The sequence below is a fragment of the Phlebotomus papatasi genome, chromosome 3 (assembly GCF_024763615.1).
Source record: "Phlebotomus papatasi isolate M1 chromosome 3, Ppap_2.1, whole genome shotgun sequence".
Lineage (NCBI taxonomy): Eukaryota > Metazoa > Arthropoda > Insecta > Diptera > Psychodidae > Phlebotomus > Phlebotomus papatasi.
In genome coordinates this window covers 48,451,805-48,476,708 of record NC_077224.1, presented here as the reverse complement: position 1 = coordinate 48,476,708, position 24,904 = coordinate 48,451,805, and the positions used below count along the sequence as shown (strand labels likewise).

The window sequence follows — 24,904 nt, the reverse complement described above, 5'->3', positions numbered from 1 at the left end:
TTTTTCCTTCAGTATTATATTTTATTGTGAAATTCACTAAATAAAAAAAAAACGAAACTAATTGAAAAATAAATTAGGTTTTACGTCTATGAAAACATAGGAGGAAAGAAAACTATTAAAGTTTCATTATTCAAAATTTAGCGAGTATACACTAATTATAATTCCGTAAATGTATAACTTTTATAAATATGTATTTAATATTTTTTTCTCATAATTTCCAACTAAGTTTCTTTTTATTTCTTTTTTTTTTCAATTAAAGAAAAAAAATTACTATAGAATAATTCTATATACAGTTGTTCTCTTTGTATTTCATTTTCTACAAAATACTTTTTTTTTGTAATTTTAATTTATTAAAAATACTCGCCTCGTACTAATGTGTTCTTTTTTGTTTTCCATTTTGTTGATCAGTCAATTGTTGTTTTATCTTTCTTTTTCATTTACTCATTACATTCTTTTTAAGTTAAAATATTTATTACTAAGGTTACCTATTGTGAAAAGTTATAAGATTACGGGGAATTATTTTACTCTCCATGTTGGTCAAATGTTGAATTTAGCTCTGGCATTTGGAGCTGCAATAAAAAAAGACATTTTAGTTAAGATGAAATCAATTATACAGATTTATGCTTAATTCACATGTGATTAAATATTTATTTCCATGAAATATTTGAATTTAATTGTACATTTTGATTGGTTAGAGCTTAAGTAGTAGTAGTATCTTTTAGTATCTTGGTTATAACTGCCAAACAATAACAACTTTGGTCGACTTAGGTCCCTCGGACACCCCTGACCCGTACCGTAAGAGCTCAAATTTCAAAAATTGGCAAGCCTGTATTTATCTCTAATTAACATTTTGACCTAGTGTATGTTTATTTGAACATCCCGATGAGCACTTACAGAGGATGGCAGTACAAATATTCAACACTGGTGACGCTGCGATATCGCGAACACTGAAACTTATTTTTCTCAGAAACGCAATAGAATCGGAGAAATCGCAACAGAAATAACCTTCCCAATTTGACAGCTTTCTCTGATTGAGGGCTTTTTTCTCTACCGATTCGAAGGTATATCAGAGAGAACTTACCTAAAAACGCGTTGGAAGTTCCAAAGTTTAAACCGACGAGTTACAAACAAGTGATCAAGTTCATCAAAAGGACATTTATTTTAAAGGTTGACGATTGAAGTGTCAAGAATACCAAAATTCGAAATGGCAGAACAGTAAAGCGGCGAATACGCGAACTTGCACTTTATGCTTCCGGTAGATTTTCGAATAGGTTTGGCTCGGTTTTTGAGTGGTTTTGTCTCTTCGAAAGGTTATTACTGAACGGAGCCACTGCGTGTATGCCTCAGTGGTCGAGTAATGTCAATGATCAACCTGAACTGACTTTTAATGACTGGAGATTGCCTGGTGCTGTGCCTACTAGATCTTTGTGCGATAATCCTTTAGGGGAATTATGTAACACTCTGGCAATGTCATATGAGAAATTGCGTTCGAATCTCAGGAGAGCTTCTTCGAAAATGAGATTCTGTAATCGTGAGATTGTAGTTTCAGCTCACGTGGCATTGTCAGAAGTAAGGATATTTCATTAAAAAACGCATGCTTAGTGTTTTATGACCGTGTCTATAAACAAGTGTTTTAATCCTTTTAATCCATGTCAATCCACACCATTAAATTAACTTTTGCGTGCTATGCAAGAAGCTAAATAGCCTTTATGGCTGGTTTTTTTTAAAATTCTCTCCGTGAGTATACCCAAATGTAATGTGACCTACGTGCTTAAGTATAGTCGCGAAATACATAACCAGTGAAGGGACTTTCTATCGTTTCCTGAAAATTAATTAATTACATTTTCGAACTCATATAATTATGAGAAAAACGCTCGATTGACATTGAGAGGTTACGAACTGACATGTAACAATATGCCACGAAAAAAAACAGAATTTTCCTACAGGAATCCCGATAACCCCGATAAGATTATAAGATTTCCCACCCAACGACACCTCCAGTGATCTTTGTCATCACTCTACGACTGAAGACGCGGAACGTGTCGAAAGCTCTGGAGAAGAGTTATGCCGAAAATAGACACAGGCTGATTCTGAAGAATACTCAGCTCGAAAAATTTAGCGGTAAATGATCAGCCCAAACTTATCATACACTGAGGATTTTGGATCAAGGATTAGCGTTTACAGCGTAAATTTCTATTAAATCTCCACACTTTGATTGCTGAAAGACTTCTTAAGTGCAACATCAATGGATTTTTCGTACAGTAAGGAGCACTCTGATCTTCTCTTTACTCCAATCTTAATGCATTTTAAGATTTTGCGATATTGCGTACCATTACTCTCCATGTTTTTTCACCCAATGGACATTTCGAAAAGCACCCAAAAACACCCAAAGTGAAGCTTTTTATTTTCAGCACTGGCGCTGATGTCACGTAAACCTCTTAATTTCACTAGACCTCACGAATTTAGAAGATCAGCCTGATCCTGCATATTTTAGGACTAAGTCGATCCCTATGTCTATTTTGCGCTTTAGAGTTTTGATCTATTGGGTTATGAAAGCTCTGGAGTTTTTGTTCTATTGCAGAGGTGTGCAAGAACCGTTAAAAACCGAATAAATGTCAAAATAAGTTCGTTCTGGTAGCGTTTTGACCATCAACGGTTCTTGCACACCTCTGTTCTATTGGGTTGAAAGGCCAACACATTGTGTTTCTGCGTACGGACGGGGTTTCCCTCTGAAAATTCTATTTAGTATCTAATCTACATTAAGATAGTCTAGTCCAGGGGTGTACAAGAACCGTTTGAAACCGAATAAACGTCAAAATAAATTTGTTCAGGTAGCGTTTTGGCCATTGACGTACAGTAGACTCTCTCTCAATCGGGAATATGGGGCGTAATGTCATCCGGTTTATTGATAGATTTGGGCGTCAAAGCCTTTGAAAATTCCACAAAAAGCGCTCAATTATAAAAAATCACGATAAAATAGGAAGAACTACAGCAAATTTGAGCGAATTAGCTTCATAATTAAACGTGAAAATTCTCAACAAAATTTGACGCCCGATTGAAAAAGAGCCGATTGAGTGAGAGTCTACTGTACAAATTTCATTTGACGTTTGTTCGGTTTCAAACGGTTCTTGCACACCTCTGGTCTAGTCTAGGTTTATATACGTTGTGGCGACCAACAGATGGCGCGGTACTGAGGGAGCAGTTGAATGAGTTGACCAGCCGGGATATGAAGTGAAGTTAGATGATAATGGCTGACGATTTTTAGGGATTCAAAACAAGTGAATTAACCAATATCATGTATCAATAGAAAGAAAGGGAGAGTAAAGTGGATATCGAAAGAAGCAACATGTCTTCTTTATTTTCCAAATTTTGATTTCCCCGCTCGGAAATCATAATTATATGTAAATATCATTTCATTTTGATAGGGATTTTTCAAGGCCAAAGATGTTAAAAGGTTCTAGAGAGAACATTTCTCAATCGATTTGGACATTTTTAGATTCGTTCGAAGGGTATTCGAATGTCGTTTTTGAAGAGATTCTCCAATTTGTTTGTAAATTAAGAAACTACACAGTAAAAACAAGATGAAATTGGCAAGTTGAATTCTATTAGTTGAATCAGAGGAACCAACATTTAAGGAAAAAGTCGTTTTTCTGCTTTTGTAGTGGTGGTCGCCAGGATTAAAAAAAAAAAAACGTCTCCGAGATTGCTTTTTAAAGCCAATTTGTGAAGTTCAATTAATGAAATTTCAATGAAAATTGATGTTAACATAAAGAAAATAGTTTTTAGAATTAGTTTAGTGTGCAAAGAATTGGTTAAAAGGCGTAATTTGGTAGTAAAAATAGGGTAAATATGGGTCGCCCAAGGACTTTTGCAACCTTTCATAATTTGTGGAAAATTATGAAAAATATGCAGAATATCGGTGAATTATAAATTGGAAAAGAAAATTGGTGAGTTTTGGAAGCATTTGTAACTATTTATTTTTTGAATTGTCCGTGGAAAATCCTCGGGAAAGTGTCTTGAAAAAGTGCTTGCGTTGCTCGAAGAAATGCACCAAGACGGTTCAGTTGTCAAATAGAAGATGGCGGACAGTGTCCTTTGCGACATTTGTGTTGATATTTTTCACGTAATTTTGCACAGAAGTAAGCAAATTTTCGTAGTAAGTTCATCAAAAATTATTAAAAAATTGGCCAGTGAAGAGATTTGTGGGAAAATTCTGTCATTTTTACTGTTTTTTCTTGTGTTTTTTTTAGTGCGAAAATTGCCCTGGAAAAGATAGCATGCAGACCATATTTGTCATCTGTTTTGGGACTCTTGGGGGTTTCTTTTTAGTCATCCTGGTATTCTATTTGCTCTGGAAATCGGCTCTTTTTCAATCGGGCGAAAAATTTTGTTGACAATTTTCACGTTTAATTATGAAGCTAATTTGCTCAAATTCACTGTAGTTCTTCCTATTTTATCGTGATTCTTTATAATTGAGCGCTTTTTGTGGAATTTACAAAGGCTTTTACGCCCAAATCTATCGATAAACCGGATGACATTTTGCCCCAAGTGCCCATTTGAGAGAGAGTCTACTGTAACTTTGCTTTTCAACTACGAAAATTCAACTTGTGTTTGCTTTTCGACTTTGCTTGCTACGATAACTGTTTGAAATTTACTACACTTTATCAATGCTCTCATATTATACGCCATAAAATCGTAGTAATTTTACTGTGTAGGTTTTTGTTTGAAAATCAATTGCATTACGTTTACGTTATTTTGGAAAATTTATGTCAATTATAAAAGAATTTGAATCGGTTGGGTACATTAAAAGTAGCCATATTGGATAAATCGACGGCTCCGAATAAGAGTCGAATAACTCAAATCTCAAATTATTACAAAATTCATTTTTACGCTTTTTTGATACTATTTGAGACTTTAAATCTTACTTTATACTTAGCATAAAATCTCAGATTAAAATTGATAGTGACAAAAGTTTTTTTTACTAATAATAATAATAATAATTTTTTTTTACTAACCATAAAGATGAAAGCCTAAATATTTAATTACATGTGTATTAGGAACAAGTGTCTAACCTGTGGTTTTTGATCTAGAAGTTTAGGTGTTGATCCTGGATTAGAAAGGAGAAATTCTGTAGGTGTACTATTACGTGGCATAGTTCTCTGTAAAATGCCAATAATATCTGCTGTTCCTTGTTCAACATGTTGCCACATATCTATCATTCTCGTGAAAGGTCCCCTGATTAAAGATTTCTGTTTAGACATTTACGCTTTTATTAATTATCATCGTAAATGCAGGTGTACTACACAGAAGAAGTATTTCAATGGACAGAGAGACAGATCCATAGTTGGATTATTAGACTTACCTGTACGGATGCTTGAGGCATCCGTAGGTTTCCCGATATCGTCCATAGAGTGTCCCATATGAGACACCCAACAATTGTGCGGCCTTTTTCATTTCCAAATTCTTTGATTTGATTGCTTCCATGACACGTTTTGTGAATGTTTCCTCCCAGAATTGCTGTCGTCGTCCCTGTTTAAGATATTCGCTCATTTTTATTACATCCCGCCACTCTGCCCGTTCTTGTGCTGTAAGTGTGACATGAAGAAGGGAATTTCCACTCCCTCCTGGACTATATGGAACTGATTCGTCATCGTCTTCGTCGTCCATTTCGCCATCGCCGGGAACAATGTAGTCTCCAGGAGTCTCTGGTCTCTCTTTTTTTGGCACCAAATTTGCTCCCATAGGAGCCTCCTCCTCGTAGTCCTGAAAAGGACAATTTGATTTTCTGATGTAAAAAGATTTACAAGGTTCATTGACATAAAATCCGTGAAGCAAAATTGGCAAGAATCTGTGGATGCGATGGAACTTCTCAATAGAAGACAATAGATAGTCTATTTTTCCAAGTAATTCCCCAGATTCAGCTAGTTAAAGTTACATGGCATAGAATTTTGAGAGGGCAAAGAGCCAAATTACTTTCACAGAACTTTATACTTGGCTATCTTTTTTTTTGGGAAAGATAAGAGCAAAAATCAATAAGATGTAACAGCCATTTTACTTGCAGTAAGTCTCTTATGCAATTTTGCCAGAATATCTCACAATTGGTAAGAGAAAAAAGTTAGTAAAAATTTCATGCCAAAAAATTTTCATTGCAATATTACTATGCATTGACTTGGTAAATAGTTTGTTGGCAGGACTCAGGAGTTTGTTATGAAAAATGTTCTACACAAAAAAAAAGCTCAATGGCTTCTCCCCAAATTGCTTTTCTCAGTTTAGTTCCTTTTTTTTACTTTCTGCATGTTAATATCGGGCTCTACGGCATATTCGATTTTTCCGTTTGGCCGAGTAAAGTTCCTGATTAGACTCTTTTTTATTAAAATTAAAAAGTTCTTTTGAGGAAAAAGAATCAATAAGTATGACATCTATTAGTAAATGCATGTAATACATTATGCAATAAGGGGTTGACATTACGCCGGAATCAATAAAATTTGCTCACATATGAATTTACATAATGTTTCTGGGCCTTTAAAAGTTTGCAATTTATCATCTATCCTGCAACAACCAAGTCTCTGAAATTCCGTGAAAGTTTAGCTTACTAATTTTGCTATTACAATCACGATGAAGTGTACCTCAGCTAAGCTCTACTCATCCGCAAGGGAACTGTCCTTATCGTGACCTAAATTGATATTACCGTGAATAGGGGAACATGGGGCAAAATGTAACAAACTGCATATTTAATTTTTCTACGAACTTTCATAAAGTTTTTTTTGGACTACTGTATCTGACGCAGTTGTATATTCTCTTCAGTTTCTTCCGGTGTTCGTCAGAGAATTGTCTTCTTCTCAAACCAAAGACTAAATTTTTCCCCAAAGCTTTCAACTGTGAGGGTTGAAAGCTTTAGAGAAAAATTTAGTCTTTGGTTTGAGAAGAAGACAATCCTCTGACGAACATCGGAAGAAACTGAAGAGAATTTCATAAAGAGATCCAATTTACTGCTCTACAGCTCTCCCGAAAATCATTTTCTTTATCGTGGACTAAAAAATATATTTTAAACTGATTTCTAATGGCTCCGGTTCACCTTTTATACCGGTCCGATTTCATGAAATCAAAATTCATGTTCGTTTCTTTTTCAAAAGGTTTGCATAAGTCTGTCCCACTCTTTCGGACTCCAAATTGAACCGCACGAACTGCACTAAATTCAATTTGGTTTGATGTTCAAAAGAAGAAGAAGAGTACGGAAAAGTAGTAAAGAAATATCGTCGGATGCGTCTACCTCTGTCGTGCATTTCTTTTGTGTCAGCATTTGACGCAAGAGGGGTCGTCTGTATTGTAACTTGCACCAAATCCAAATACAAAACAATTGCAGATACGACGACAGAGGTAGACGCAACCGACGATATACAAAACGTTAGAGAAAAAGAGGTCTGAATTTTGACTTTGTGAAATCCGAATCCCTTTCTTTCTTACACGCTTTGCAAGTCTACCTTATTCTTTCGCACCCTTCTTCTTCTTTTATACGTCACAACAAATTCAATTAAGCTCAATCGAATTTGAAGTGCGAAAGAATGAGATAAACATCATATCCAAAATATGTGAGAAAGAAGAGGATGTGAATTTTGACTTCATGAAATTTTCTTTATCTAAAAGGTATGCTGGAGCCATTAAAGTTCATTTTATGAAATTTCTCAAGGATGCTGAGAAAAATATTGACAGGTACGCTACAAAATTATTTATTACTGATTCTCGTAATTGAAAGAAAAATCCAAATGCATATAATTTTTCTCTAAATGAAAAATAATATTTTCAAATATTCGATAAAATTCGGTCAATTCAAAGTTTATATAATATTAAATGCACGGATTTTTGACCTGGTTCAGATTTATTCAATTGTATTTACATACGACGTTTCGGGGACGATTTTTTCCCCTTCCTCAGGTCTACAAATATCCAAAACACAATATTTTTACAATTTTGATATTTTTTACATAATCAACAATAAAAAAAAATTAAAATACAAAAACAATATCTCACATGAAAATCAAAAGGACAAATCGGGTCTTGGAACAAAATAACTACCACTTCTACTTTTGAACGTATCAATTTGTTCAAAAGTAGAAGTGGTATTTTTTTTTTCCAAGACCCGATTTGTCCTTTTGATTTTCATGTGAGCTATTGTTTTTGTATTTTAATTTTTTTTATTGTTGATTATGTAAAAAGTATCAAAATTGTAAAAATATTGTTTTTTGGATATTTGTAGACCTGAGGAAGGGGAAAAATCGTCCCCGAAACGTCGTATGTAAATACGATTGAATAAATCTGAACCAGGTCAAAAATCCGTGCATTTATATTATATTTTCAAATAATTTTCAATATGTTATTTTTTCCAAGAAAGAAAAATAGGCAGATAAAGAGAACTGCTTCTACTAAATTAGTTAAATTAGTACATAATTAGTGAATATAAATTAGCACAAATATTTCCCTCTTTACTGCTCGAACTCTAATGGAGCAACTTCAAGTACCCTTAATAAATAAAAACAATATCTCCAGACGTTTTTCTCCCCACCTCCTCAATCCACTCCAAAACTATCTTTTTTTCAATGATTTTTTGATAAATTCTGGAGGTGGTCTACGTAAGCATTTCGTTCAAACATGACTGGAAAATTCGCCATTTTGAAATATTGAAAGTCAAAGGCCAATCATCTTGGAGGGCCTATTTTTCAAACGATTTGGATAAATTTGGATTTTTTGGAAAGGTATTGTAATTTCGAACCGGTCTGCGTGTCGGTCTTCATTGGTATTGAACAAGTTAAGTACCGATTTTTGGATAATTTTCATCCCCAATAAATAATTAATATTCCCTAAAAATAATGTTTTTTCAGTTTTTCTCAAAATTGGCCCAAGCTTTTTCAATGATTTTCGGATATGTTTTAGACCTAGTCCAGGTAAACATTTCGCCCAAACATACCTATAACCGGAATATTCGCCATTTTGAATTATTGAAGGTCAAAGTCAACATCAATTTGGAGGACACATTTTTCAACCGATTTGGATAAATTTGGAGTTTTTGGAAAGGTATTGAAATTTTGAACCCGGCTGCATTGGTCGCCATCGGTAATGAATCGGTCAAGTACTGATAATAGAATAATTCTTTTCTGAAATTATTTTTTACTTGACCTTAGGGTTGTTCCCGAGCTAAAGGTCAAACGGTAAGAGATATCGATTTCTCGTCTTCGTTGACACCCCCTTTCCATAAGTAGACATTACAGGGTGTTCTGGCTTAAGTTAAAATGGATTAAATGAATTTGATATAAATTGCCTACTATTGGGAACTCATTTATAAAATCATTTTTGGAATGCTCGTACGCAAATATATTTCAAACGGTAAATTTGAAATACATTTCTTATGAACAGTTAGATCTTGAAATTTCTTATCCAGTTATATCATTCCTAATCGGTAGTGAATTGATCAAATAATCGTAATTGATTTATTTTTCTTGAATATCCGCTTTTGTTTGTGTGTAAGCATGTTACTAAAGCATGCTCAAATTTCGGCGTTCAAATTCAAAGAGTTCAAATTCGAAGCCTCTATCTCCTTATATTTGAAAAATATCGAATTTTAACACTTCCATCTTGTTACATTTTGCCCCAGGTTTCCCTATTTTTTGAAGTTCTACAATTAAATTATTATCTGTCAAATAATCTAATTTAAATGTCATATAGTGGTCCTTTATATAAGTTTTCAAACTATTTGAATTATAATTACAGATTTTCCTGAATGTTTTTATTCAAATTAGAGGCAAAACGAAAATGCTTTAAGCCAAAGCTTTTTTAATGAGAATTTTAAATCTTTTTATCGTAGGACAGTAGGACAGAAATTCAGCAAAAATATATTTAATAAATTGATTAAGATTTCAAACTGTAAAGGTTAGATTGTTGTTTTTGAAACCGATTTCTATATAATCTTGGTCATGACAGACACATCAATGTAGTTTGTACAATGAATAAAAATACGAAATTACTTTTGAGAAACAACTTTAACCAAACAATAAAATTCCTGGAAATAGTGAGTAATAAATTTAAATTGCAAGGTATGCCATTTATAAATATTTGCTGTCTTTTACAAACATACGTTGTTAAAGCTTTTTCCGATGTGAATGAAGTGTAAAGCCGACTTTAGCTAAAATTGAAACGTTCAAGGGAAATTCAGGGAAAATTCAAAAATCCACTGGTCAAGTACGATTTTAACTCATTAGCTAATAGGAAGCATTTGTTTTTTTGACTTCACATAAATTTACTCTGAGTAATCTTGTTGGATCCCGGTCAAAATCCCGAAAAAATCAAAATTCCGATCACCAAAAATCCCAATTAGCCAAAATTTTGAAAAGCCAAAATCTCGAATCTTTTGTTTTTTCTTTACGTCAATTTTTTGTTAAATCGTTAAAATCTTTTGTTAAATTTGTTAAAATCGAAAATCTTTTGTTTTTTTTTACTTTACGTTACTTCTCCGTCCGTCCGTTCGGCTGTGATTGGCCATAGCGGCCAAACGGTTATAGATAGAGACTTGAGTGGAACCTTTGCGTGTACCACGCCTATAAGAGAACCCAAATACCGTTAACGTGTTCCTCATCCTCTTCCCAAACCATGTTGTCTGGGATTGCTCGAAAGGATATGTTTTAAAGATAACCCAGGTAGACATTTCGTCCATATACGAAAATCGCGCTGAGTCGGCCCTAATTACGCTTTTTCAAGGTCAAACGTTAAAAAATGTCTAGACCTAGAGACCATATTTCGTAACCGAATTGGGTCATGTTTCTCTTCGTAGGAAAGGTATTGAAATTTCTGACCCATCTGAACTGGTTTCAATCGGTTATAAATCGGTTAATTACCGATAACTAATTTTTATCCGAATTTCATTTATATTACTCCTAAGCTATGTTGGGCAATGGGGTGAAAAGCTGATCTGTGGTGCTTCTACCAGGGAGTGAATTCTAACATTTGGTGATACCCTCACCAATGAGAAAATCAAAATGAAGATCTCACGGTATATTTTTCACAGCTGCTAGAATTGCGATTCTCAGATTATAAGTGAAAAGCGACTGACAGCATTTATGAGGAGCTTTTGCTAGAATGCCAAAACTAAAGATCTCCAGAAGATGTCGATCTTTTTTAGGCTATTAGTGGGCCATTTGCTTCTCCTCTACGTACTTTTGAGGAGGGCTTCACAACTCTGAATGTTTTTTTTGAAACTTCATTATTTCAGTGTTTTGTGTGTTTAGGAAAAGCCTTTTTTCACAATTCTGTGAACAAAATATGCTGTTTTAGTGTAGAAAACGCCCGGTTAACATATCAAATTCGCTGGCAGTACTTCCAAACAGAATGTTATGCAAAGTCACACAAGTGACACCGACAATTTTGAAGACTTCAAGCATGTTTTTAACCATTTTCAGGCTTATTTGTGAAAATGTATTAACGTGAAATGACCTAAGAGGCCCTCTAAGGCACTCCCATTAGATTTTTGGCATAAAATAGCAAAAATCGTTCGTGAAAATTCTTTTCACTGAAACTTTTCTCTGTGAAACTTTCGTGAAGCTTTTACAGAAACTGTCAAATGATATTCTCACAGCATCGCCTAAAGTGCAAGTTCAGGTATTCGCCGCTTTAGCGCTGATTGTTCTGCCACTTCGAATTTCGGTATTCTTGACACTTCAATTGTCAACGTGTGTAAACGTTTACTGCAAAAAGTGAATTTTTGTGTAGCTTTGTGGAATTTTAAGATGGTAGAACGTTTGAATTGTGGTTTTCATTAAAATACATGTACTTTTCATGAACTTGCTTACTTGGTAGGTAAGTTCTCTCTGATATACCTTCGAGCCGGTACAGAAAAAACCTCAATCGGAGAGATCTCTCAAATCGGGAAGGTTATTACTGAACGGGAGGAGTGTTTCCAGCATTTTAGACTATTTAAAGACAAAAATAATCCCAATTTAGGGGAACTCTTACAATTTGCGACGAAAGTCCTCCGTCGTTATCCTGATAGCTCTGTGACATGAGATCCTTGGAATTGTCCTCGTCCATCATCACGGAAACGAGATGGGAACTGTCGGAGTAGGCTGATGATGCCTGGCTTTCAACGTGGGAAATTTTTGGTGTACTGTAGTTCTCAAATTCACCATCTAGTGGCGGACGTCCGCGTTTCCTCTTTGCCGGCAGTCCATTGTTCTTTCCATTTTGCTGATTGAATGATCGGAGGGGTGTTAGGAAGGGCATCTGGGCGTTGCTGCTCTCATTCTGATTACTTTCTCTAGGTTCCTCTTTATTTACGTTGGTTTGATTGTTTGTGTTACTTGATCGGCTTTCACTTGGCTTTGGTTCTGATTGTTCATCTTCACGCCAGGACACCTCAGCCAGACCTTTGATCTTCAGTTCTTCTGCTGTCTTCAGGAGTGATGCTAGATTTGCCTGCAACAAAAGGGAATTTGAGTTAGACAGAGAAGATGATGCGAAAGCTTCGACTGACTTACATGTTCAACATTAATTTCTCCTTTGTACATGAATTCAATCAGGCATTTGATATCGGAGAATTTGGCATCCTTCATGATAACAATTGGGTCTTTTTCGATGCCACAATTTGTCAAGATTGCATCGAAGTATGTGCTGCATGCGCAAAGGACAACACGGTGGGCTTTTAGAGTTTGTCCTTCGCATGCTAATGTCACATCACAGAAGCAACCACGGTCCAGGAGTTGCGAAAACATTGTCTGAAGATTGGTGTGGTGATACTTCCACTTGAGACAGTACTGCTGTGCCAGCATCTTGTCCCAGATTTTTTTTTACCTTGATTCTCAGCTTCTAATGAAGCTTCTTGTGCGCACTACTTAAATTCTCTTCCAATGGCTACCAAATGGAAAGTTTTTTCTTACTCAAGACTCCCAGTAAAAAAATCACCAGTTTCCCTCCTTAGCTTGAGGTTTTTCCTCCTCTAAGCCACAGCAAGTGTGTCCTACGGGGTGGAAAAGCTGCAAAAGAGAAAGATGATTTTACCCAGAATACAACAGAAAAAAAAGTCAAGATTTGGGATGTCGAGAGAGAAAAGAGACTGGTACAGGAGGAAAAAAATTCTATGTGGAGATAAGAACTTTGCCCATGGGGTGTGTTTGGGGTAAAAGAGAATAAAATGAGCCAAAAAGGAACTCAGGGTGAAGGGGGAAGGAGGGGGACGTAAGGGAAACACAGGGCGCAAAAAAAAAGCCACGAGAAATGGGAGAGAAAAGAAGGACGGTGTGAATATAATCTCAAAAATCGATACTACACGGACGAGAGTCACAAAAAAAACAAGCGGGGAAAACTTGCACGGAGGAGACTACAAAGAGTACTTTTTTCCCAGATATTTTTTATATCAGAAAATTTATCTATAAAGAAAATAAGATGTATAACATTGGACAAAATCGATAGATTTAAGATACTGAGATGCAGAAAGAAATCTCTTTAGTCATCGTTAGAAATTTTTGAAATAGTAAAACGGTTACACGTCGATTAGGTATAGACAGGGTTGTGCTTTTACAACATAGTAAAAAATATTTTTCACATTTAAGATGTAAAAAAAAATGTAAAATGTAAAAAAGGAAGATTACGCATTTTTAAAACTTTTGAATATTTCCTGTAAGCAATATCAATATTGATATTGTTTATAAGAAATATCAAAGAAACATTTTTGGGCATACCATAAACTAAATTTCGTTTTGAAAGCCCATAGATGTGAAATAGTTCAACGATTTCGGTAAAAAGCGTTACTTTTTTCTAATTAAAAACAACTTCGTCCTTCTTTCGCAGATAGATATTTCAGAATGTTTTCTATATTAAATCCTCAACATGTTGAATTTTTTTTGATCGTTAACGAAAAATAGAATTAAAATTAATATTATTAGTAAACATGTAAAGTAATGAGACATAAAAATATGATTTTTTCACTATTCGTAAATAGGAAAATGACATGACTTGATCAATCAATTTTTAAAATCTAAGAAAATACTTTTTAATAATTTTTTTATAGTAATTATATAGATTATTTTTAAGAGACTTTGATATAATGATACGTAAAAGAACCTGCTATTTGGTATCAATGCAAATTCTATGCTATGCAAATATATTGCAGTGATACCTATATTTTCTTTATTTTTTTTTTATCACCATTTAACCAGAAATTAAAGTGTTTCAAATAGAAGAGTTGATGAAGAATTATTTAGTTCTTTTTGTGTATTGAAAAAGCCAATAAAAATTTCAGAAGTGCAGGAAAAATTAAGGATTTTATGTTCTTAAGGGGTTAAACACACTACGCAAAGTATAAAGTAAATTAATCTTCATTAAAAACGATCATAATTGTGCATAAAACCCGCACAGCTTAAGTTAAAAAACATTGTCACAGAACAGGCACTGGTTCAGCATAAAACGCTTAATATTGTGTTCAAATCCTGCACAACTTAAGCTTAAAATGATTTCATTTGTATGTAATACACTCCACGAAATGGACAAATTACAAGTAAAAAGCGCACAGCTTCGGCACAAGACGGTTAAAATTGAATATAAAATCGTCACAGCTTCCGAACGTTTAGCAATTTTGATCGTTTTCGTATTCTGTGCAGATTTTGTTGAAAATCAATACAATATCGTAATTTTTGTATGAATTTTTGTTTAATACGTTAGTTTCAGTTTAATAACAAAGCACGATGGTTTGTAGAACATTTAAAAAATATTTTTGTAAACATTCATTACTACAGAATCAGTGTTAACAAGAAGAGACTGATTCTCTTAATGAACATTGTTTTCTGGGATGTGATGTCTTGGACAAGGTATACAGCATTATCAAAAAAAAATTAAGAAGAAAGAAGGAAATAAGTCTTAATTTGAATGATTTTCATAATATTGATGACTAACGGAAACCACAGAACAATTGGAAAATTCCCTGAGCATGTAGGTTAAAAAATTATGCGTCATTTATATGGTTTATATTTGTTCAACCGGGTATAGGAAAATTTGAATTGGGGTTGCCAGTAAATTTCATCATGCATTTTCCACGACAAGCTTTACAACAAAAATCCTTTGTTGTAAAGCTTGAGTAAAAAATAAAAAAAAAAAATTGAACGTGATATTTGATGGGTATCAATCAATTTTACATTTTTTATATTTTAACTTTACATGTTAAAGTTTTTTTTACAATGTAAAAAATTATGTAAAATGTAAAAAAAATCGCCCAACCCTGGATGCGGAGGGTATGGACTATGTCTGCAGAAGTCCTTGGGAATTCCGCAGAAATAATTGGACAGGCCAACGCCTATAATTAAATTTTTTTTTTCGTATGTTGAGTTACGTTATTTTTTTATTTTTAATTAAACTTTACAGTTCTTCTAAATGACGCATTTTGTACTTAAACGTTTAGGAGGACATTATATAATTTACGTTTTTGATTTTAGCCATAATAAGCCCCTAAAAATGAGCCTCGTGTCCAACATAAATGCGACCTTTGGCAGGAAAAAAAGGTATCACACTTTTTTCGCAATATTTTTCCTCTACAGATACAGTGATTTCAAATTTATACACACACGTGTTCAACACCCCAAATAAAAATGAATTATTTACTCTTCCGTTCTACTTTGAATTGGAAAATTTTTGTAAATTGTTTTTCCCCCCTTTTTACAAATTGCGATGTATATGTTGTTTTTGCTATTTTGGAAATTGGTATTTGGTGTTTTTGCCTATCTTGGCTTTCCTCTATTTGGTGGTTTCTTGGAAAAAATATTTATCACACTCACAGGCCAAAAAGATGGAACACAAAAAAAAGGCCGCAGAGAGACAATTTTTGATTAGTTGTGCGTCGTAATTTTTTTTTCCAATGTGTTTTTTTTCCAACTTTTTCTATTATAGCTTGGTTTTTAGAAACAATTTTTTTTTCATTTATAGCTACAATATTGTGTTTTTATCTAGAGACAAATAGAGAAAATTTTAGTTGGTTAGTTTCATTTTATGTTTTTCTGTTTTCCTCCAATCGTGTTAGGCTGTTTTTTATATATATATTTATTTCCTCGAAAAGCAAAACTCAACAAAAAGCATTTCAGGGCAATTGCGAGGGAAAAGAAAGAATGGTGGAGAGAAGGAGAAGCATCAAAAAAGAGAATAAAAGAATATGAAAAAACATGAAAAATTCCAAATGGAGTCCAATGAAAAGGAGAAGAAAAAACCATCAACTTCATGTGGAGCAATGGAGTTTAAAAGTTTCATGTGTTTTTTCCCGTACCTTTTGGCTCTCTCTCTCTTGGTGTCGTGCTTTTTTCCTCCAATATTTTTGCTATTCTTTAGTAACGATTTATCTCTTTTACATCGACACCAAAAACTTATGCCCAAGAGAGCGTCCACGAGAGAATTTTTCCATGGAGTGTACGCTCTTCTACTACCAAAGCTATAGTAGACGAAGTAAATTGCAAAATCCGCAACTTTTCTATAAAACTCCCATAACATTCTCAAACCGACCTTAGATGCAATTCATTCATAATCACAGCTACTGTGATGCTACGGTTCAGTAAACCATCTCTGATCGAGCTCTTATTTATAGAGAAAACAATCTTAACTTCCGTGATTCTGAAAATAGCCGGTATTCAAAACCGGTTCGTCCGTAGTACGCAAGAACTCCGGTTTAATATGTTTATTTTTAAAATATTAGGATCCGCATGGATCCGCCCCACTTACATTAGTGAAAACAGTTTTCCGGAAATTCTTCCAAATACGTAGTAGGACAGTTGAGCCTGGAAGAGTTGGAGGGAGAAAGCCCATCCTGACGAAGACTCTTCTAAGCCAACGGTACCAATCACAGTTCAGCGGCTGTAATATCGCAAGTGTTTCAGTCAAACTGTTACGTATTTCGAAACAACACCGGAGGAGGCAAAACTTAATCTGTGGAAGAGTACCTTCCCTCCAGATTTTGTTGAGCCCAAGGAAAGTCTCTCTCCTGGTGGAAAACTCGGAGACTGCTAAATCGTTTGAGAAGCGGAGTCGAACGGTCAAGGGATAACAGACGGGGCGATGGGGTTTCTTGGAAGGAGACGTTCTGTGTGACTGGTGGGGTGGTTCAAACTACTCTCCACTTATATATTTGTCCATTAGCTCCTGTATCATGTCATTTTATGCCTCGACTCGATTAAAAAAAAATAATCCAGCTGGAGTAGTAACTTTAAGGAGTGCTATAACGACGGCTAATTTCAAGTTACGATATCGCTATAATTCCGCTTAAATTTTATATATTCAATCAAAAATATTTAGTACAATTTTTCAAAACTTATTTTCCCAATAACTATATTTTCTTTCACCATTTGGTTTTGATAATTTTTTAACGCTAAACCTACCACGACTCGGTCAAATTGACCGGTTTAAAATTAACACATATTTAAACGGTACAATAACACTATCAAACTTAATGAAATTCTTAAAGTATGCATGTGAATATTTTTCAGTGTTTAAATTTTAATTTTTTGTTCTTTTCCAAGACAAATTTGTTGAGTATCCTACCCTACCGCGGTTTGTCCTTTGATAGAAAAACTACCAAAAACGGTCGGTAGGTTTAGTGTTATACAAAAAATGTAAAATAATGACAAGGCCATAAGTTATAACCAATTTGATACGATTATTAATTTGTGGCCGCAGCATTTGACGTGTGGCACCCTCACAGATATTTGGTTTAGGAAATTGTCAGCTGTGCTATTTTGATTTAGTTAATTTGGGTTTTTTAGCAAAAACGTTATAAAATTTAAGGTAAGTGTTGAAGTTGTAACAGAAAATTGTTTATAAATGAGTAGTATGTGTGATCTTATTGATTTTTTCATGAACTTTCATTTTGTTGTAAATAACCTAACTTTTTTTTGTTTTTCCCCTCTTAGGTCAATGAAAATTACGAAATAAAGAAAAGTTCTATTATTGAACTCAAAGGATGCAAGGAGTATTGAGAAGCATTAAGAATAGAATGACCACGACCAAAGTATTCCAGCTATTTCAGCTGTACCACAATCCCCACACAAAATTCTGCATTAAAGTATCCGGTAACTCCCCGAAATCTCTTATTGACTTAATGACTAGTTTTTTGTCACCTACGTAAGCCTCAAATATAAGGCTGATGAACGCTTTTTATGAAAAGCATTCGTATCTAAACTGGAAGTGATTCTCATTAGAGAAGAGGAATCATATTCATAATCATTCATCTTAATAGTAGGTTTTAGTTCAACTAAACCTCACTGATGAATAGAAATAAAATATTGCAGCTGAACCTTTAGAGCAGAACTCCGGTGTCGTTCGCATGAATTATATCCTTAAAGTGAAAATTTCCAGTTAGCCATTCTTACGGCATACTTATATCTTCCATGATAATGTATCCTTCATAAAACTTACATATTGATTATTTTGCAAACAATACATAGCAAAACTTTCATAATGATTTATTATCGAAAAAGGGAAAAATTTACACCCTGCTGTACTTATGCCTTACATGACAGTATAAACTTTCATATACCTTATTTCTAAATTTTATGAAAGCAAAACATGGTAAAGCTTTAAGATAGTTTACGTGTTGATTAAAAGGAAGCTTTACATCTTACTTAAGCCTAACTCTTGGTGTACCCTTTCATATACCTTACATGTTAATATTACGAAAGCAACACATGGTAAAGCCTTTGTATCATTTACATGTTCATTGAAAGAAAGCCTTACAATATGACTTACTTATTCTTTACATGATAGTATAAGCTTTCTTATACCATACATGTTAGTCATTTTAAAAGCAATACACTTGCAAAGCTTTCGTATGCCTTACATGTCGTTGAAAAGTAAGGCTTACACGGAGCCTTACAAATAACTATCACTTACATGTAAGTTTTACTTTCGCTGCTGGGGGGGGGGGATGTCAAAATGTCAATGTCACTCCCGACTAGACAGCCAACTTTTCAGTCCAAATGTCATCCATTAATTGCGTTGCATATCTTACAAATGCATTACAAATTAGTGTGGACTATGTCTTTCAATTTGTAAGGCATGATAAAGACAGTTGTGGATTGACCACTGGGAAGTTATTTAAGTTCCCAGTTATCTGGAAGAATCTATGACTTCTCCGACTTTTTAGTAGGCTATAAGGAATTCGTAATGGTTTTCAAAAACTGCAGGAACGCTAGACTCAAGTTTTCGCAAGTTTAATGAGTTTTCGAATGTTCCCCATAAATTTTCTAGAGCAGAGGTGTGCAAGAAACCGTTGAAACCGAATTAACGTCAAAATAAGTTTGTTATACCCGGCGGGACCAAAATACACAGTTCACATGACATACAATGTATTTACGACTTATTCGTGGAGGAAAAATACATAGTTACACATGTATTATGTATTTGATGAGGACTTGTCATTCAAAAATACAAGTTCACTCACATACACAGTATAAACTACGTATTTCTGTACTGAGAGTACATATTTGTACGAAAACTCCGTATAAACTGCGTACTTGTAACTGCAAAATAACTGTCAACACACACATACAGACGCACACGACCAAATGGCGACCAAACAAACTTGTCACATGCACCTGCCGTTTTTATTTCCAAATATTGACGAAATTATAGAAGTCACAAGGATTTTAATATATTTTATTTAACCAGAGGCAACGATTGAACAATTTAGATAATCACAAAGTATCGTGTAAAAAAAATATTTTGCAAAAACACTCACAGAATGGAATAAAAACACGCGTATTTTAGGTCTGCAACTTCTTTAATATTTTCACTTCACTATTTTCTACAGATAACACAGCGTCGCATAATTATTATATTATTATAATCACTGAAATTACTAATAATTGTAACACATAATTTGTAAACAGAATATTCCAATGGAAAATATTTCCCGTTGTCAAAACAGCTGACAACACGCCTGCCAACAGCATTTTCTGTCATACGGGGTTTTTATTACACTGTGCAACAATTTTGAACTTTTTTTTTGTCCCTGGGTTCTCATGCTATTTTTTCTATTGCACGGGTCAAATGATTTACGAAAATACTTATCATTTTGATTTCATTTGGATTTTGCGCCTGGAATCTAGGCAAAACCGTTTTTTCTGTTTTTTTAAACTTGGGTGCCTATATCTCCGATTCTGCTGAACCGATTTATTTCTCACTATGGAATAATTTGTTCTCCTTTACATGCCCGATAAATCCTCTGAACAGATGAAGTTCGTACAACTGACACCAGGAGCACTGTAGTCTCATAAATGTCAGAAAACATGGGAAAATCGAACTTTTTAGCAACTTTGATCAAAAATATCTCGAAAACTAGGACTGTCCCTAACAATCTGTTTTATGGGTTTGATAGAGAATTTAATCAGCTACATTTTCGTCCATGTACAACTTTTCTCTCAGATTGTTTTTTAACCTCGTTATTGAGGTTCAAACGAAAAACGAGCACTCAGCCAACTAAAGAAAAACTTAACTATTTCGCACATTTTGACTTTTTCTTTTCAAGTTTAGATAACCCAGAGTATCATCTTCACTTTTCTTACAATTGTAGGACTTTATTAATACTTATTGCATTATAAAATGTGTTTAGATATAATACAAGGCAATAACTCAAACAATATCTTCAGTAAGATTTCAGTGTTATTTCAATCTCAAAAGACTATAATAAAAAAGACATATTAACTGCATATTGCAAAATATTAAATATTTCAAAGAATATTTCTTGTTAAATTTACGTTTTAGAATCAATAAGTATCTATTTTACCTTTTACATTCCAGTTACATATGGAAAACTTTGCAAAAAATCCTTTTTCTAAATTCATTTTTTTTTTATAATTCTTTAAAAAGTTTTCCTACATTTATCTACAATCCTACAATTTTAATTTTAACCTCATAATTACGTGATTTTCGTTGAAATAAATCTAAAACTAGTTTTTGAACTTGTAATTGTTACTTTATGTATATCACATACGTTAAAGTTTTATACAAGTTTCCAAGTAATAAAATAATATTTAAAAATTTAAAATGTCATATAAAAATCACCATAATATCGATATTTAAGTATTAAATAATATAATAAAAGCTTGTACTGCCTAATTGCGAGGAAAAAAAACAATAACACTCGAAATTGTGAAGGTTTTATTTAGTTTGCTGAATGCTCATTTTTCGTTTGAACCTCAATAACGAGGTTAAAAAACAATCTGAGATAAAAGTTGTACATGGACGAAAATGTAGCTGATTAAATTCTCTATCAAACTCATAAAACAGATTGTTAGGGACAGTCCTAGTTTTCGAGATATTTTTGATCAAAGTTGCTAAAAAGTTCGATTTTCCCATGTTTTCTGACATTTATGAGACTACAGCGCCCCTGGTGTCAGTTGTACGAACTTCATCTGTTCAGAGGATTTATCGGGCATGTAAAGGAGAACAAATTATTCCATAGTGAGAAATAAATCGGTTCAGCAGAATCGGAGATATAGGCACCCAAGTATCAAAAAACGGCAAAAACGGTTTTGCCTAGATTCCAGGCGCAAAATCCAAATAAAATCAAAATTATAAGTATTTTCGTAAATCATTTGACCCTAGCAATAGAAAAAATAGCATGAGAACCCAGGGACAAAATCATCGTTGCACAGTGTTATATTTACGATGTATGTAGTACTGCGTATTTACTCTGTAAGAGATAATACTTCACACGGACACATTCACACCAAAGCACACTTCGGGTCTCATTTGGTGCAAATAGTACTGAGTAAAATGTATGGGCGTACATGATGATACTGAGTATTCGTACAACGTATATGCACAATTTATACGTAGTTTGGTCCCGCCGGGTAGTAGCGTTTTGACCATTGACGTACATGTTTCATTTGACGTTAATTCGGTTTCAACGGTTTCTTGCACACCTCTGTTCTAGAGTTTCCCATAGGTTTCAAATATTTCCAAGCGTGTTTATAGAGATTCTGCAGAGTTGTCTATTGTTCCTAAACGTTTCATTTAGGTTTCTAAAGGTTACTATATTTTCATCAAAAGTTTTCAAAAGACTACCATGGGTTTTCAAGTCTTTCTTAGGTTCCAAAGAGATCCTTAAGGATTCTTAATTTTCAATGATTGCTGTTTCGTATAAATGCGGTGACATTAGCTCTGAAAAATGCGACCAGTTTTAGTGTAATTTTTTCTCTGTTTTCATACACATTTCACGAGATATCTTTAAAACTACGTAGATTGCCAATTTAGGGTTTTCGGTTGCCTCCTCGTTATTAAATTGGCTTTTATTTTCTATTAGTATATTTTACTAATTCATTCTACAATGACGGAAAACAGCTAATAAACTTAAAAAATTTTTCGGCTCGCTAGAAACATATGGAAAACATAGGAAATGTCATGCCCCTGTATAAATGTGTTCTCAAATTGGATTTCCAATCAAAGAATCTCAGATCACATAAACTGAGGTAACCTTACTATAAACTTTATTGTAACATTGGTGTGTGTGGTGCAATGGAAAAAGCAATGCATCGCGGGGGCAAAAGGGGTGTTCAATAGAAGAAGAAAACGAAGTAGAGGAGAAGAAAATGATTATTACAAAAAAAAAAGCTAAGCAAAGTACAGTGGAGAAAAGAGTTGCAAACAACAAAAAAAAACCAACTGGAAATTGCAATTTGCAGTCGCTGGTTTTTTGCAAAGTCGCTTTGACGCGCAAATGTTTGTCTCTGTATGCAATAATTTTCTAAATGTGCACTCTTGAGGTGCCGCGCGCGCTTTTTTTTCCCTTTATCCATATATCCCACTTCTTTTCTGTACACCCGATTTTATACACTTTTCTCCCATATTCCAACTGCTAATTCATTATTTTTATATACATTAAAAATGTTATTTTATATGGCCTAGAAAGTGTCTTACAGCAAAAAAGTGCGCGGACTACAAAACTTCCATATAACCAAGTCACTTGCACACTCATATAAGGTTTCTCATATTCCGTGTACGCGGGGCCTCGTGTATTGTGTAAAAAAAAAAAAACAAAAATAATATAAAGTGATTAAATGCGTTAATAATAAAAATCTCTTAATGGATGTATAAAACCCATCACCAATTGTGAAAAACTACTGGGATGGGTTTTTTTCTCTCAGTGTACAAGTGGCACGTTTGTGTGTTTGTTGCTCTTGCGGCAGTTTAACCTATACGATGCTCGAAGATGGGGTTAGTTAATTAATTTCCGGAAAAGAATTCTCAACATGCTTTTTGTCACTACTTTTTCCTATCCCGAGAGACTTTTTTTTTCTATTCTCCCATCTTTCCATCCTCCAAGCCAAAGAGGTTAATATCTCGGTATACTTCTAAGACCGATGCCCCTCCTGCTGATTCTCATAGGATTGCTGGAAGACATGTCCCCCCGCCAGAGAGACATGTCCTATAGAAATCGCTATGAACTAATCTTTGAAAACTAAATTGATGGCAATTGGTGGGCAGGGGAGGGGCGAAAATTTTTTGTTCTAAGGTTTTTTTTTCGAAAAAGAACTTACCAGCAGAAATTGAAAGAATTCCTCCTTCGTTGGTGTGCGGATAGTCACAAGTGTTGAAATATATTTGAAGGAGAATATCGCGCAACACACACTTTTATCCACTTGTTTTGAACATTTACTGAAATTTTATTGACTTCTATAGGTGTTTCAGATGGAAGATTTTTCGTGACATTCACGCCTTTTTTGCTCAAAAACGTTTTTTTTTTCTAGGGTGCGAACTTTTCTGGAGGACTTTTCAGAAATTTTCACCAGACAAGTCACACGACGGTCACTCAGAAGGAGTCCACTATAAGAATTCACTTTTTTTTGCCCTCTCAATCCAAACGTCTTTCCGTTCTTTCTTCTAAGTCTTTCCTGTGTTCTTTTTTACAAAGATTAGATTATATTTATATTTAAGAAGAGGCAAAAAAAATATCTAGTCACACAACACACACAGACACTTGAGAATAATTGTGGAGTGTTTTTTTTTCTCCTGGCAGGTTCTTATACTTATTTTTTGTTAAGCACTCTCTAAAAATGCAATTTAAGGAAATAATTCGGTGGAATATGGCCTAATATCGCCGATTGGGCTTGCTCCATGCAATTAGAGCAAGTGTTGGAACCAAAATGTAGGGTTTGATGTGGTGGAAAAGTCTTTTTTTGAAAAAAAAACACACACTGCTCCGCGAGCTTCAACAATTTTTCGAAATGTCTGAATGTCGAATGAAGTGTTTGAGACCGACTTGTCAGTCGAATACCATCCGAAGGTAGACCTAATCACCCATACATCCATACAAACACTCATCGTTCTTGTAAAGTTCTTCGGCTTCCAACACGAGTGCACTCATACCATCAAAAGAAATGGATATCAAAGATACACATACAAGTGCTATCACTTGGTCAGACATTTTCACAGCATTGGTAGAGAAGAGATGGCAATGGTTTAGAATAAATAAACCTTTCTCTCTTGCACCATTAAAATTTTCCGCAATTTTTATCTCCATCCCATTCACACATACTGTCCCTTCACCCATTCCATCTTACTCTTTCGTATGGTGTAACCTATTCCTCCCCATATTACATCACATTGCTCAATTGAGAATGCGTTTTTTGTGTGGACAAGAGGGTGGGTTTTGATACCATCCCTCTCCCACGGAGAAATTTTCAGTAGTTTCTCAAAATGAAAAAAAAAACTGAAACCTCTTCTATCTCACTCTTAAGGCACTTTTCCTCACTTCTCACTCGCCGCATTATATTGCTCCCATCAGACGCGGGAAAGTGTCTATTTTTGAAAAGGAAATAAAAAACGCCACGGAGAAAATCGATAGACATTTTGAAAATCAAAAGATAAGCTTAGGCCAATGTATGGTACGTTAGAT

General features: G+C 34.3%; 1 protein-coding gene across 2 annotated transcripts; it reads right to left on the bottom strand.

Annotated features, from left to right (window-relative positions):
* LOC129808043 (protein tramtrack, beta isoform) lies at positions 1 to 24,265 on the bottom strand. 2 transcript variants are annotated; one of them, XM_055857706.1, is made up of 6 exons: positions 23,547 to 24,265; positions 12,519 to 13,013; positions 11,998 to 12,456; positions 5,363 to 5,763; positions 5,073 to 5,235; positions 1 to 569 (listed from the first exon to the last, which is right to left on the bottom strand). In XM_055857706.1, the coding sequence occupies exons 2-6, from the start codon at positions 12,807 to 12,809 to the stop codon at positions 522 to 524; spliced, it is 1,362 nt and encodes a 453-aa protein (XP_055713681.1). In that variant the 5' UTR covers positions 12,810 to 13,013; positions 23,547 to 24,265; the 3' UTR covers positions 1 to 521. The 2 variants fall into 2 exon arrangements, with proteins under 2 accessions (XP_055713681.1, XP_055713682.1); XM_055857707.1 differs by lacking the exon at positions 1 to 569 and having other exon boundaries at positions 5,172 to 5,249.
* Between the last annotated feature and the right edge of the window lie 639 nt (positions 24,266 to 24,904).